Here is a 14,028-nt window from a genome sequence, read left to right as displayed (position 1 = left end):
CTTGTGAAACTTAAATCCTTACGCTTGCCCATTTTTTTCTAAAACCTTTTCTACAACTTGATTACCTGTGGTAAATTTAGTTGGACATGATTTGGAAAGGAACACACCTCTCTATATGAGGTCCCACAGTTAACAGTGCATGTCAGAGCAAAAACCAAGCCATGACTTGCAAGGAACTGTCTGTAGACCACTGAGTCAGAATTGTATTAAGGCACAGATCTGGAGAAGAGTACAGAAATATTTCTGCAGCATTGAAGATCCCAATGAGCACAGTGGCCTCCATCATCCATAATTGGAGGCAGTTTGGAACCACAAGGACTCTTCCTAGATTGGGGAGAAGGGAGAAGGGTCTTAGTCAGGCAGGTGACCAAGAACCTAATGGTCACTCTGAAAGAGCTCCAATGTTTCTCTGTGGAGAGAGGAGAACCTTTCTGAAAAACAACCATCTCTGCAGCACTCCACCAATCAAGCCTGTATGGTAGAGCGGAAGGACGGAAGCCACTCCTCAGTAAAAGGTACATGACAGTCTGCCTGGAGTTTGCCAAAAGGCACCTGAAGGACTCTCAGGCCATGAAAAACAAAGATTAAACCCTTTGGGCCTGAATGTCAAGCGTCATGTCTGAAACCAGGCACCGCTCATCACCTGGCCAATACCATCTCTATAGTGAAGCATGGTGGTGGCAGAATCATGCTGTGTGGATGGTTTTCAGCAGCAGGAACTGGGAGACCAGTCAGGATTGAGGGAAAGATGAATGCAGCAATGTACAGAGAAATCCTTGATAAAAACCTGCTCTCTGGATTTCAGACTGGGGTGACGGTTCATCTTCTAACAAGAAAACAACCCTAAACACAGCCAAGATAACAAAGGAGTGGCTACAGAACGACTCTGTGAATGTCTTTTGACTGTTGTTTCCCCTCCCAAAGATTGGCAATAATACTGACCCTAACTGTAGTTAATCACAGCTAAAATTTCATAGCTTTAATAGGACTAATGACACTTCCGCTCAGTAGGAGGTGATTAGTTTTAAACTTCGCCTTGAGGACTGCCGTCCTTTACTGACCGCCTAAGTACAGCCAGGTTCTCCTCCTCTTCTGAAAGACATCTGCCATTCTGCAGGAGTGTATCACCCTGGAAACACACATACACAGTTAGTCAAATAAATACATCACAAATTAGAATTCCTATTATCGATGACAAGTGATATTTACTTTTTTGTTGTTGATAATTTCAGAAGACAAAGTCCTCTCTTTATGTGCTGCAGAAGAGAAAAGCAAAGAAATAGAGTATTCAATATTCAGTCTCCCGGATGCTCTTCATGTGAATGAAATAATGATGTTATCGCGATCAGTAAAGCATCAGAATTACCAAAAATCACTGTTGATTACATGGAAAATGTGATTAAAAAACAGATAACATTTACAAATTCTAAAATATGCGATACTTTAAATTGCTTTCTGATGTATAATTTATATATCACCTAAAGCTTAGTGTGTAATAACTGAAACCCTTAAAAATGTCATTAAATTATTGCATTTTGATTTTAGATGTGACGTCACAATAAACCTAATTAGAACGTCAACAATCCCCTTTGCAATTTCACAACATACCACTAGATGGCAGCAAAAAACGACCCGCTTCATTACATACCGACTTTAATACTGTAAAATTATTTTAGCTGTATTCACACAACTCATATTACTTTCTCAGATATGGATTCTTTACATAAGAAAAATTTATGAAAATGGAAGTGTGACGTATACACTCTAAAAATCTAATTATAATAAAAAAAATTAAAGTACAAGAAATGTCCAAAAATCATACACTGTAGTTACTAAGGATAAATTAGTGCTGTTTACATCAAACAACTGAGAAATATCTGGGAAAGTCAAAGATTACCTAGTGTGAGAATTGTAATAATATGAAGTAGTCGATTGCTAATAATGATCTGTGCCGCCTGATAAAAATGTCACCTCATGCTTTATAAATCTGATTAGATTGGCAATTCATTGATGTGTGAGAAATAATCATGAATACAATGTTTTGAAATGTATTGAGCAAAAAAGGTAGTAAGTATTAGAAATTCATTGATTCATTCCCAAAACGTAGCAGGTATTATTTCCAGGAGAAGCACTGAACCAAACAAAAATGGAATTGTATCAAGATTAAAATACGGTTGTGTAAACCAGAGATGATGATAGTGACGCACCCGGAGAGGACATGGGCGATTTGATGATGGCTTCCGGCCGAGGGGCAACCGGTTGAACAGGCCGTGTCTGCTTAGCGGCTAACTTCTTCAGGCTAACTCTTCTCTTCTCAAACATGTCCTCCATAGACAGCTGCTTCTGGAAGGCTCGCTCCACCTGATCCTTTAACATGAACCATCACGGCAAACAGTATTTCATTATACTTAACAGCATATTGCAGTTATAATTATATTATATCCAATATATGTATGTTTTTGAATAAATAAAGTAAATACACAAGGGTTTTTAAATCTCCTGATATCAGTATACATGGATAGATGAATAGAAACATGGCGATAAACTGATTCCGAGGTCATAAACATCGGTTAAGGAACAGCTAGTTGGAGCTGCTTACTCGAAAATCTGCCGTCAGCACAGATTCGTACTCCCTCCAGATGCCAGGTAAGTCTGTCAGCTTGTGCTGATTGGCGGTATCCAGGAAACGCTCGATCTCCTGCAGCGCTGCCTCTGCACCATCCTGCGATTGACACTTGTCAACAGGCTGAGACGCTAGAAGGTAAATCCCATCATCACACCATCTGGTAGCCTGATGGGGTGAAGAGTGAGAAAGAGAAACGTATTGAAATCTAATGATGGAAACCTTAGCTATGGAAAATTTCATACAGGAGATATTAGTATGCATAGTGACACGTGAAAACAACATGACAACAGTCTGTTCAAAGAAATACTCCAGTGTTTTTCAACTAAATCTACTGAACCTGTGGCATGTGTGCAATTACCACGAACAACATTTTCAACATGTTCCCTGTACAATGCAAACAAACCGAAACGAACAAAACTAAAACAATTACAATCATTTTCAAGATAAATTGACCACGTTTTTGCAAAGTCTCACAATATTTCCACTAAGACAAACACGATTCTTCCTGGAAACCAAGAAACGCTGAAAAGCAGCTGATTTGCTTTCGACTCAACTACATCACGCAGGTTCAAAATCGATCCCAGCTAAAAATGTTTGTGGGAATGTTTTTTCTCTATTTTGTATTTATTTTTTGTCTGGAATATTTTCTTACCCAGTTAAATGGTTATACTTCTCAATCTAGCAATAAACTGGTTTTAATTTAAAACACTATAACTCTGGTCACGCAGTTCTTAGGAACGCTGTAAATGCATTATGCAGTTCTGCCTGTTCATGTTAATGTACATGGTCTTTTTCTTTGTCCCACCAGCTCCATATCTGACCACTCGCTCACATTCATTATGCAGTAAACCTTCTATTTGGACAATTCTTTGTTGCATCTTTGATATTAAACAACGAATACTGTGCAGTGCGTTACTTTATATCTACACTTCATTCCAAATAATGCACCATTCAGGTATGTATTTATGCTACAGTATATAGAGTTATCAATATTTATTACACATTGTTTATTAATTTATTAGTCTACAGTTGCAGCTAAAGTTTTTTATTAATAGTTTTTTACCCTGAGTCCACAGAAATGTGTTGAAAATGGTTGTCACTGATAGGTGATCTCACACACACACACACGGTTAATAGAGCTCAGGTTAAATAATGCCAGAGTTCTCTAATAAGATGGAGCCTTGCCTTTTCAAGGCAGGAGTGGAGCTCCATGGCTTTGAGCAGGTGAGTCTTTTTGGCCTTCAGCACAGCTCCGACCTCCTCACACACATCCCTGAGCTCCGAGCATTTGGGAAAGATGGAGTCCACGGCATAGTGAGAGTTCTCAATCAGTGTGTCTCCTTCAGCGGCGAGAGCCACAGCCCGGTCCAGCACCTCCTGTACATCCAGAAAAAAGAGTGAATGAGTGAGTGAGAGAGACGAAGAAAGAGATGACAAATCAAAGAGGCAAACTAGTTAAAATCAAGAGCCATTATTTCTTTTAAATATTTCTCTGATTCACCCCCGATTTTTCACAATAGAGCCACATTAACCTTTATATAAATATCGACACCAAATCCTGAAATGCATCACCGGTTAAATTAGTTTCAGTCAGTAAGTGTGTCTACTAGACCCATCACAATTATAACATATAATCCTCTTAAATCAGGATTAATCTTCAGATTACTGAACACTTATTTCCTTCCATAAAAATCTAAATACTATATACTAAACAAAAAACATTTACCTTTAGTTCTTTCTTTGTGTTTGAATTGCTTGTACCATTCTATTTGAAATGAATTTTTCTACTCAAAAGCTTCAAACTAATGAAATGTCTCCAAACCAGAATAGTCTTAAAATTGTAGATAAAGCAGCATGAGCAGGTTTGATTGCCACCACTGCCAACGCAGTTCTAGCAATCTATATGTATTTTTTATAATGATTATAATTTTTATATAAATGCTAAACTACATAAGAATAAATGTTTTTTTCCCTTGAAATGCCCCTCATCCCTCAATAATCCACTTCATTTAGATCTATTGTATAAATGCAACAAATGCCAATATTGCTGTCTTTAACAGCCTTGCTGCAGTGTGTGTGTGTGTGTGTGTGTTCAGTGTATAAAGTGTGTGTGTTTGTGGGGGGAAAAGGAACCTGCAGTGTAGCACTGTACAGATTTCTCTCCTCCCCCTTCTTCAGCCCGGAGCATCGAAAGCAGCAGAACCTCACGCTAGCACTTAAATCTAATGGCACCCCTGCAGTTCAGCAAGGAGGAGCTCTGCTTAAAAAAAAAAAAAGGAGGTGAAACCAGCTTTACGGTTAAGCGGCATGCCAATGCGACTGTTGGCAAACTGGGACTCCTATGATTTTATTTAATTTTAGCAATATTAGCATTTCTATTACAGCAGGAAGCAATTTGCAAGATAAAACTGCATACAGAAAACCTTTATCTTTGTTTAGGTAAAGGACATGGTTTTGCTTGAAACAATGCTGATAGACAAAATAAAAAGAAGCGCACACAGCCATGTAGATGAAAGCTGCATCAGCAAATGAATGCCGTCTTTTTGATTAATAACATCTGCCTGATTAATAATGACGAAATAGATCTGGATCTAGCCAGGGTCTAAGGAGGAGTATCTCGCTCATACACACATGGCACACAGTCAGTACTGTCAGTATGATGAATGAGCTTTATAAGGTGGTGTGTGTGTGTGTGTGTGTGTGTGTGTGTGTGTGTGTGTGTGTGTGTGTGTGTGTGTGTGTGTGTGTAAAACTGCAGCTATCATTAAAGCAGATACATAAGTTTCTTATGGAAAGTAAGGGTAAAGCATTAGCATGAACTGCTGTAATAATCATATGTGTATATTCTGGGTGAAATGCACTCCTGTACCACTTTATAGAAGCACACGATATACACTTACCAAACATATTAATATTAAAACCCTGTTCATTCATGGGTTTATCTAATAATCCGATCATCATGCAGCTTTCAGTCTATGTTGTTGTTGAGTGTTAGATACGACTTCTGAGTCTGTGTGATGTTTTCTTTCTGTTTCTGAGATGCTTTTCTGCTCGCCATTATGGTAAAGAGGTTATCATACTTTTATCTGCTTATCTGAAACTCTAATCAGCTTTAAGAAACTCAAAGGATGTTTTTAGTTTTTTGCACCATTTTATGGCTCTGTTACTGTGAGGCCAGTGTTTACTACAGCAAAACTAAATCACTTACACAGGTTCTCTCTTCGTGACTGGTCAGCTCCTTCAGGATGTGCTCGCCATGGGCGGGGCTTATGCCCACCTCAGAGAAACTGGACAATTTATCAGCTACCTGGTCCAAATGAGCTCGGACCTAAAAACCCAGAGCAGAAAACACAACTGATCAGAAAATCTGCTATGCAGTACAATGACACCACCTTCCTGAGCGTGTACTGTATATCACGTCTCTCAAACACGAGAGTCCGTACCTCCCTGAAGTTCTGCTCAAAATAACGCAGCTGAAGACACTGCTCCAGCTTGGTCTGATGCCTTTCCCAGAAGTCATCAAACGCCGTTTCAGTCTCATCCAGTTGACCCAGTAGCCTGCAGAGACAAAAACAGAGACAGAGAGAGAGAGAGAGAGAGAGAGAGAGAGAGAGAGAGAGAGAGAGAGAGAGAGAGAGAGAGGGAGGGAGGGAGAGAAAATATGATAAACTCAGGGTGCAAAAATATTTATGATGTTCTAAAAGGATACCCAAGTGTTTTTTCTTGCATAGTCTTAACTTGCACTCACAAGCACACAGATTTCATTGAGAGATTAAGCATGCAAAAAACAAGCCCACAACCCGCCCCCGGAGGGAGGCAAGCAAACGCAAGTACAAGCTGCCACTAGAGAGTCCTAAAATAAAGCATCCTCAGCCTCTACTTCCTCTGTGAGATTATATAATACTGGCCATGCTGGAGTTATAAAACACACTCCTGACCTGTCCCTGAGCATTTCCTCAACAGAATCAAATGTTAAACTGCAGAAATTTCCCAGAAATACACACAGTTCAATAATACTGATAGACACACACACACCTCTGCACAGTAGCCAGGTTTTCCAACTCATCATGGTTCATGTTATAGTCTGGATCGGACGCCAAAGGCTCGTTGATGCTGTCCAGCAAGCGTCCACCCTGACCCAGCGCTATCTTCAGATCCTCCTGAACACATCAATACACACAGAGAGAAGGAAAACAAGAAGGGAAGTACACAAAGAAAGCAAACAAATAAAGGCAGCAGAAGAAGTGAAGTAGAAATAAACAAATGGGAGTAACAGAGAACAGAAGGAAAGCAGACAGGGAAGGAAATAGAGGATATCATGCAAGGAATGAAAAAAGGAAGGAAGACAGACAGGTAAGAAAGAAAAGGAAATAATCAGCATTTGAATCGGAATGTAGATACACTTTTGCATGTATTAGAAGCTTTCTTTGGTGTTTAGGCACAATATGATACATTTAACACGTACATCATAGACAACAAAGCACAGTTACCAGCCTAATATACAAATATCATGCCCACTATTCAAAGAACACACCTTCATCAAAATATTAATGCAGGTAAAAAATTAAGTTTATGTACATTTAAAAGACTGAAGCAATTGTCAAATATATAATTGATTGAAACAGCAACAATATGACAATGCTAATAATTGTTAATAAAAAAGTACTATTAAACAACAATACTAATACTATGACTAATAATAATAATAGGAATGTGGTAGCTTTAAAATTGGACTTTGGAAATGAAGGTCATAAGTTCAAATCCTTATGATAAGTGCGTCTACCAAATGCTATTAATGTAAATGTAATGTTAATAATAATAATAATAATAATAATAATAATAATAATAATAATAATAATAATAATAATAATAATAATAAATAATAATAATAAAATAGTACTATTCATTAATTTTTGACTATTTAAAAAATAAAAAAGAAAGAAAGAAGATGATTGTAAAAGAACTGAATTAAGTACAGCATTACCAGTGACAAAGACAGTAGTTTGGCTTAGACATGTACTAAAATGTGAAGTTGAACCTCTTCTTCCTCACCTTCATCTTCTCCTTCTTTTCAGTGTGAGCGCTCAGCAGGGTAGACGTGGCCTCGACATCGTTGGGCAACTCTGTCTCGGCCAGCTCCGTCCCAAACGCCTGCAACGTCTGAGCAGTCTTCTTCACCATCAGAGCAAAGCCCTCGATGGCCTACAGGAGCAGGGCCCAAATCATACTACACTGAGTGCTCACATGTTACAGTATGGAGTGTATAACAGTTAATGAAAACTTGATGGTGTGAAAATAGGCTACTACAATTTAACACCACGTTCCTCAAAGCCCAGTGTTAAACCGGTCTATAAGATCAATTCCTATCAAATATATTCAATTCATAAAATCAGCACATACTAAACATCCCCCAATGTACACTAAACATGGCCACATGATCAATAAATATCTGTACACGTGACAAGTGTAAAGCACCTTTACAGTAACTTTAAAGGTAACTATAAATGTATAAAGCAAACAAAGCTCTCCGTTATGTCGCTGTCAGTACTTACAGTGCGGTGAGAGATCCACTTCTCGTGGCAATACTCCTGAGTACCCCCTAACTCCTGGGTTAGCTGGGAGCGATCTATGTAGCTGTGCAGCTCAGTCACAGAACTAAGCATGATCACCTGCCACACACACACACACACACACACACACACACACACACACACACACACACACACACAAGAATTTTCATGCATTATCATACAACACGGGGAAACGTTAGCAATTCAGATGTAATTAGTGTAATAATGAAGCACATTGAACCGGCAAATAATGTGTCAATGCTGACACAGAGTCGAGCTTAGTAAGGCCGAGTCCAATTCCAACAACCGCATTAATAATTATAATTAAAAGCCATTGACATACTTCATTTTGCTGTGACGCTGTACACAATTCAGTCCATTTAACACTGAGAGAAGCAAGGAAAATATCATTTATTTATGTCATCACTGTTTTTTGACCCACATGTCTTATGCATGAACGGAATCTAGTTTGTGCCCTTTATCCTTTATTGTACAGATTTTATTGGAAACGGCAACAGATCAGACCTTCGTACTGTAAATGTGTGTTATAGTAATTCAATTTTCACAAAAGACCAATCACAATGTATATACTTGAAATTGTTAAAATTTAAAGCGATTTAAATATTAACAAGGCAATACATGTATAGTCAGAGAAAAATATATACACACATACATAAATATATATACACTGTATATCTAATAGAAAATTCCCTAATAATAATAATAATAATAATTCCTAATAATAGCAAACTAGCTTTTCTGCACCAAGTTATATTTAGTCAAAATATGTTTTTTCTTTTTTAAATATTGGAATAGTATTTATACAATGAAACCCAAGTATAGTCACTGAAAAGCTGCTTTTTAAACCAGGTTGCATTTCCTTTTTACTCACAAGAGAATGTAAACACTCACCGGCACTTTCATTTTAAACTCATCCTTGTTGAGTCTAAAGAGGACGTCTGAGATTGCACGCTGAAACAGGGCGGTGGGCCGCAACACCAATACCAGCTGCAAGTTTCCTGGGAATGAGCCCTGTAAAAAAAAGAAAACACACACACTTGCATTATCACACTACACACTATGTTTTAGCAAAGACAAATGATATCTAATTATAGTTAAGAGGACCTACACTGATCAGGCATAACATTATGACCACCTGCCTAATATTTTGTTTGTCCCCCTTTTGCTGCCAAAACAGTTCTGAACCAGTCAAGCATAAACAGCATGAACTTCTTCAGCAGTTTGATCTACAGGAGCTCGTCTGTTGGATCGGACCACACGGACCAGCCTTCGCTCCGCACCTGCATCAATGAGCCTCCGGCGCCCATGACCCTGTCACCGGGTCACCACTCTTCCTTTCTTGGAGCACTTTTTGATAGATACTGAGCACTGCAGTCCAGGAACATCCCACAAGAGCTGCACTTTTGGAGATGCTCTGACCCAGTCGTCTAGCCATCACAATTTGGAAACTTTGTGGAAAAAACTTTCACTTGCTGCCTAATATATCCCATAATATATCCACTAACAGGTGCCATGATGAAAAGATAAACAGTGTTATTATAACAGTGTTATAATCATGTCATAATGTTGTGCCTGATCGGTGTAAAAACTCCTTACGATATCACAGCTTCATGGCCAATGGCAAACAAAAACAATATGCTCAAACAAAAGGTTTAGGCAATACAACTGCAGGAACCGAAATCATTTCGACCAATAGTAGAGCTTATATTTTCCGATCAACCCGATAATAAACAATCTGAAGTTTCAAGATATTTGTTCTCCCATTTCATGACCTATTATAATAACACTATTATAATACTTCTAGAGTATAACTCTATGAAGCATAAACAAAAAAACAAACAAACAAAAAATGCACATTTTAGATATTTATTTCCCATAAACGCTTTTCCTAAAAGTCATCATCAACCATCCAAGAAACCCAACAACCGAGCGGTGCTTTATTATTACATTAGCCATTTCTTCGTGGTCTGGTAATCCCTGCTCCTTCTTAAACATAAAAAAAAAAAAAATGTTCAGTTGCCATGACAACAGAACTGGTAAGCCTGTGCAACAATAGTCTCGCTGGCCCACTCCCTCCTCCTCAGTCTGTCTGAGTAAATGTGTGAGCACATGGCACCTATAGAAGCCTCCCAGTGCTCACCGACTGTTCATTAAATCCCTTCTCACGGGGCGGCATGTCTCCTTAAATATTTATCAGCTAATCAATACGCAGCAGAGGGAGGGAGGGGGAGAGAGAGAGAGAGAGAGAGAGAGAGAGAGAGAGAGAGAGAGAGAGAGAGAGAGAGAGAGAGAGAGCCAGACGTGGTGTCTGCAGATCTCAATGTTGACATGATACATACATATAATTCGAGCCTTCAAGTGGCTGTTATTAATGACTACATTAAACAAGAACAGCATCAATGACGTCCAGCTACACTACATCTGTTATTTGATGGCAAACACTGGGGACGAGTGTTAAAAAGCTTGTCTGCTTGTATGGAGGATGGGGAATGGGCTGAAGAACACAGTTGGGCCAAAGACAACCCCCTGCATGCACATGCACACAGACACACAATACACACACAGAGTGCAGTCTGCCATGCTGAAAAGGCTCCAGCTCCTTGTTCAGGCAAATGTGCAGCCTGTGTGCGCGTGTGTGTGTTTCTGGACAGTGTTCATGTTTGTTGTGATTCTCATCAAGTCATTATTGTGAGGCTGGTAACAAGTCTAAACACTTGTCATCAGACATCAGACTCAGGAGACACAGAGAGAAGCAATGTGTAGATTAGAAGAGTAATTAACCCCAAATATGAACCTTAGGCCTGTTTGTGTGTGTGTGTGTGTGTGTGTGTGTGTGTGTGTGTGTGTGTGTGTGTGTGTGTGTGTGTGTGTGTGGCTTTGGTGCAGGGCAAGAGTCACTCCTGTTTGTTTTTGCTGTGTCTTCATTTTTACTCATGATAATTCTGCTCCTCTCTTTGTTTGTCCTCCTTTCATCCCTGTTTTATACCCCTGCTCTTTTTTGTTCCCCCTTCTCATTATTCTTTCCACTCACTTTACTACTGTACTCACACTTTGTTTCTTTTTCTTTCTTTCATTCTTTCTTAATTACTTCCCTATTTTTACATTCTTACTCTTTTCCTTCTTGCTCATTCTCTCCACTTTTGTCTTTTATGTAGATCTTCCCCTTCTTTCTGACTTTCTTCCTTTTTACATAGTTAACTTTTTTACTTCTCTTTCTTTAATTTCCTTTTGTATTATTTGTAATAATAATATTTCTTCCCTTTAATCATGTTCCTGCTCTTTTTTTCACCCCATTACCTTCCATTTCCCACATCCTCCTCCTTTTCCTTGCCTTATTCACCTTCGTTATTTTAGTTTCTACACATTTTTCCTTTTAATTCTTTTTCCTCATTTGTTTTTCTACTTAGTGCCCTTTCTTTTCTTTTATCATTTGGTCTTGTACATTCTTACTTCTTTTTGTTCTTTCCCCTCACTTCCCTGTTCTCCTTCTGCCACTTTGTCCAACTTTCTCCATTTTATCATTCAATCATTCATTAATCTGCATTTATACTTTTCTCTGTCCTTCTTCCATTTTTTTTTTTTCCTTTTTCCCCCTGTTTGTCTTTTTCTAGCTCTTTTCTATTGAATATTTACATCTTTATATCTGGCTGTTTTTTCCTCTTTATATGTTTCGACACTCCTATTTAAGTGCAGTGTTTCCCATGTGCACTTTCCAACGAACAGCACCAACAGCTCCTGTGCTGTTCATTAATGTACACTTGCTTGCATTACTCATGCATTAAAAGCCCTCTGTTCTTCACACTAAACATAATTTAACGCTCTGTAAAAGAGGCAGGGTCCCGACCCTTGACCTCTGATTACCATGACAATGGCATGCTCCATTTGAAGCGATTGGCCACGCTTGCCCCGACACGGCATCCGTAACAGCCGAGCGGCACGTGTCGCTTCTGTACACAACGGGAGTCGGAGAGCGAGTCGGAATATATTATTGCCTGTAATGTGAACCGTTATTGAAATGCGTCCTGCTGACACGACTCTGGTGTGTGTGCGCGCATGTGTGTCTGTGTGTGTTTACAGGAGGATGCATCATATGGCCCTTTCTTGAGCAAGCAAAATTTACAGATATGGCAAATTAAAAGTCTGGTCATGGAGAGGCTCGTTTTCAATTATACAGCTAATGTCTTTGCTTATTCTCTCTCTTATACAAACACACACACACACACACACACACACACACACACACACACACACACACCCCTGAGGGATATGGGTGAAAGGGTGAGATGGATGATGGATGGGGACTATGAAAGTGACTGAAAGCAAGATGGAAATGGTCAGAGGCAAATTCACTGAGGAGTGTGTGTGTGTGTGTGTGTGTGTAAGCGAGAGAGAGTGAGTGTCTCCAGGGAGCAGCTGCCATCACACTGATACACCAGCACTCTAATCAGCACAAAGACGCGGACACACAAGAATGCAGAATTCAATTAACCCAGCACCTTAAATACACACACACACACACACACACACACACACACACACACACACACACACACACACACACACAATAAGGCTGCTTTGCCTAAATTATACAGTCGCTGTACACACAGACCCACTACACACATCCACATTGTCTTCTCTATATAAACTCCTCTAAACCGTGTCATGGTAAATAAATGTTGTGACCTGGAGCTCATTTCTTTGACCTTTCACCCTGACCCAATCCCTAGTCTTAAATACGGCCCAGCTTGCAGCAACTCTGCTCCATCAATGTTTCCACGCCACTCTTGTGGCAGTGTGTTGCTGGAAACAATGACCTGAGGCCAGTCATCATGAGCGCGCTTACTATTCAGGAGAAAAGCGACAGTGATGGAGTGAGTCTAAAGAATGAAACTGCTAAAATCATATTGTTGAATTTATTTATTTTTTTGCCTGGATGATAAATTTATTTAATGGAAACTTTTCATAATTTAAAATTTTAAAGGCCCAAATTTACTGCTATAACCCCCCCAAACCACACTATACACACAATAATATATAAATGATCTATCCAGTTTTTTTTTTGTTTTTTTTTTTACATATCTGTTCTGCATAGCCACATTTCCTGTAAAAATTTTTTTTTTATTTCATGATTATTTAGATTACTTTGTCCTCTTTCCTTCTTTTTTTTAATCCAAAATATTTTTTCCCCATCTTTTTCTTCTATTATTGCATCTTTTTAACTTCCCTTTCATTTTTCTTTTCATTTTTATTATTTTTTCCATTATTTTTTCCCCACATTTCCATTAACAATTAAATTGCGTCACCCCCCCACCACCACCACCACCACCCCATTTTTATTTAATTATTTTTTCCAGTTTTCTTTTCTTTCTTTTCACCTCCCCTCACCCACCCCAGAAGACTTATTACCTTTTTCACCCAGTCATCAAATGTTGCTTTTCCCCTCCATTTTTAGGTCATTTCCATCTATTTTCTTTCCTTCTTTTCTTTTCTTTTCTTTTTTTTTTTACCTTTTTACATTCTTCCAGTCATTAACAGTGTTTTTATTCATCTTATAACAGAGAAATCTGACATACTATATACTATAGTAGTATATATAATTATTTAATTATAATGATATTATTTTTTAACATTTAAAATATATATTATTTTAAATAATAAACCTTTTTATAGCTGTATTTTGTAAGGAAAGCCATGGTTTACCATGACACTAATTTTCTATCAAGCTCTGACATTAATCAACCCCCTTCCACCTAATCAGAATGGAGAACTCATCAGTACTCATCATGGTATAAATAATATAAGGTATAAATG

At 38.5% G+C, this 14,028-nt stretch overlaps 2 protein-coding genes across 22 annotated transcripts in view; one reads left to right on the top strand and one right to left on the bottom strand.

Annotated features, from left to right (window-relative positions):
• The window catches only part of setd4 (SET domain containing 4), a 493,820-nt gene that overhangs the window by 345,146 nt on the left and 134,646 nt on the right, over nucleotides 1–14,028 (top strand). The window lies entirely within an intron of this gene.
• Nucleotides 1–14,028, bottom strand: part of mcf2la (mcf.2 cell line derived transforming sequence-like a) — a 96,643-nt gene that overhangs the window by 16,499 nt on the left and 66,116 nt on the right. For all 21 annotated transcript variants that reach the window (XM_083523097.1, XM_083523098.1, XM_083523082.1 and 18 more), the window contains 11 exons: nucleotides 9,109–9,228; nucleotides 8,179–8,295; nucleotides 7,679–7,828; nucleotides 6,662–6,786; nucleotides 6,070–6,184; nucleotides 5,835–5,954; nucleotides 3,812–4,003; nucleotides 2,600–2,791; nucleotides 2,208–2,367; nucleotides 1,210–1,256; nucleotides 1,062–1,129 (listed from right to left, as the gene is read on the bottom strand). In XM_083523097.1, the coding sequence (XP_083379223.1) occupies nucleotides 1,062–1,129; nucleotides 1,210–1,256; nucleotides 2,208–2,367; nucleotides 2,600–2,791; nucleotides 3,812–4,003; nucleotides 5,835–5,954; nucleotides 6,070–6,184; nucleotides 6,662–6,786; nucleotides 7,679–7,828; nucleotides 8,179–8,295; nucleotides 9,109–9,228 (1,406 nt within the window). The remainder of the gene's footprint in view (nucleotides 1–1,061; nucleotides 1,130–1,209; nucleotides 1,257–2,207; nucleotides 2,368–2,599; nucleotides 2,792–3,811; nucleotides 4,004–5,834; nucleotides 5,955–6,069; nucleotides 6,185–6,661; nucleotides 6,787–7,678; nucleotides 7,829–8,178; nucleotides 8,296–9,108; nucleotides 9,229–14,028) is intronic.

Source organism: Silurus aristotelis (genome assembly GCF_946808225.1).
Source record: "Silurus aristotelis genome assembly, chromosome: 20".
NCBI classification, from domain to species: Eukaryota; Metazoa; Chordata; class Actinopteri; order Siluriformes; family Siluridae; genus Silurus; species Silurus aristotelis.
The sequence above is the reverse complement of the archived record's forward strand: the minus strand, read 5'-3'. Positions and strand labels throughout refer to the sequence as shown.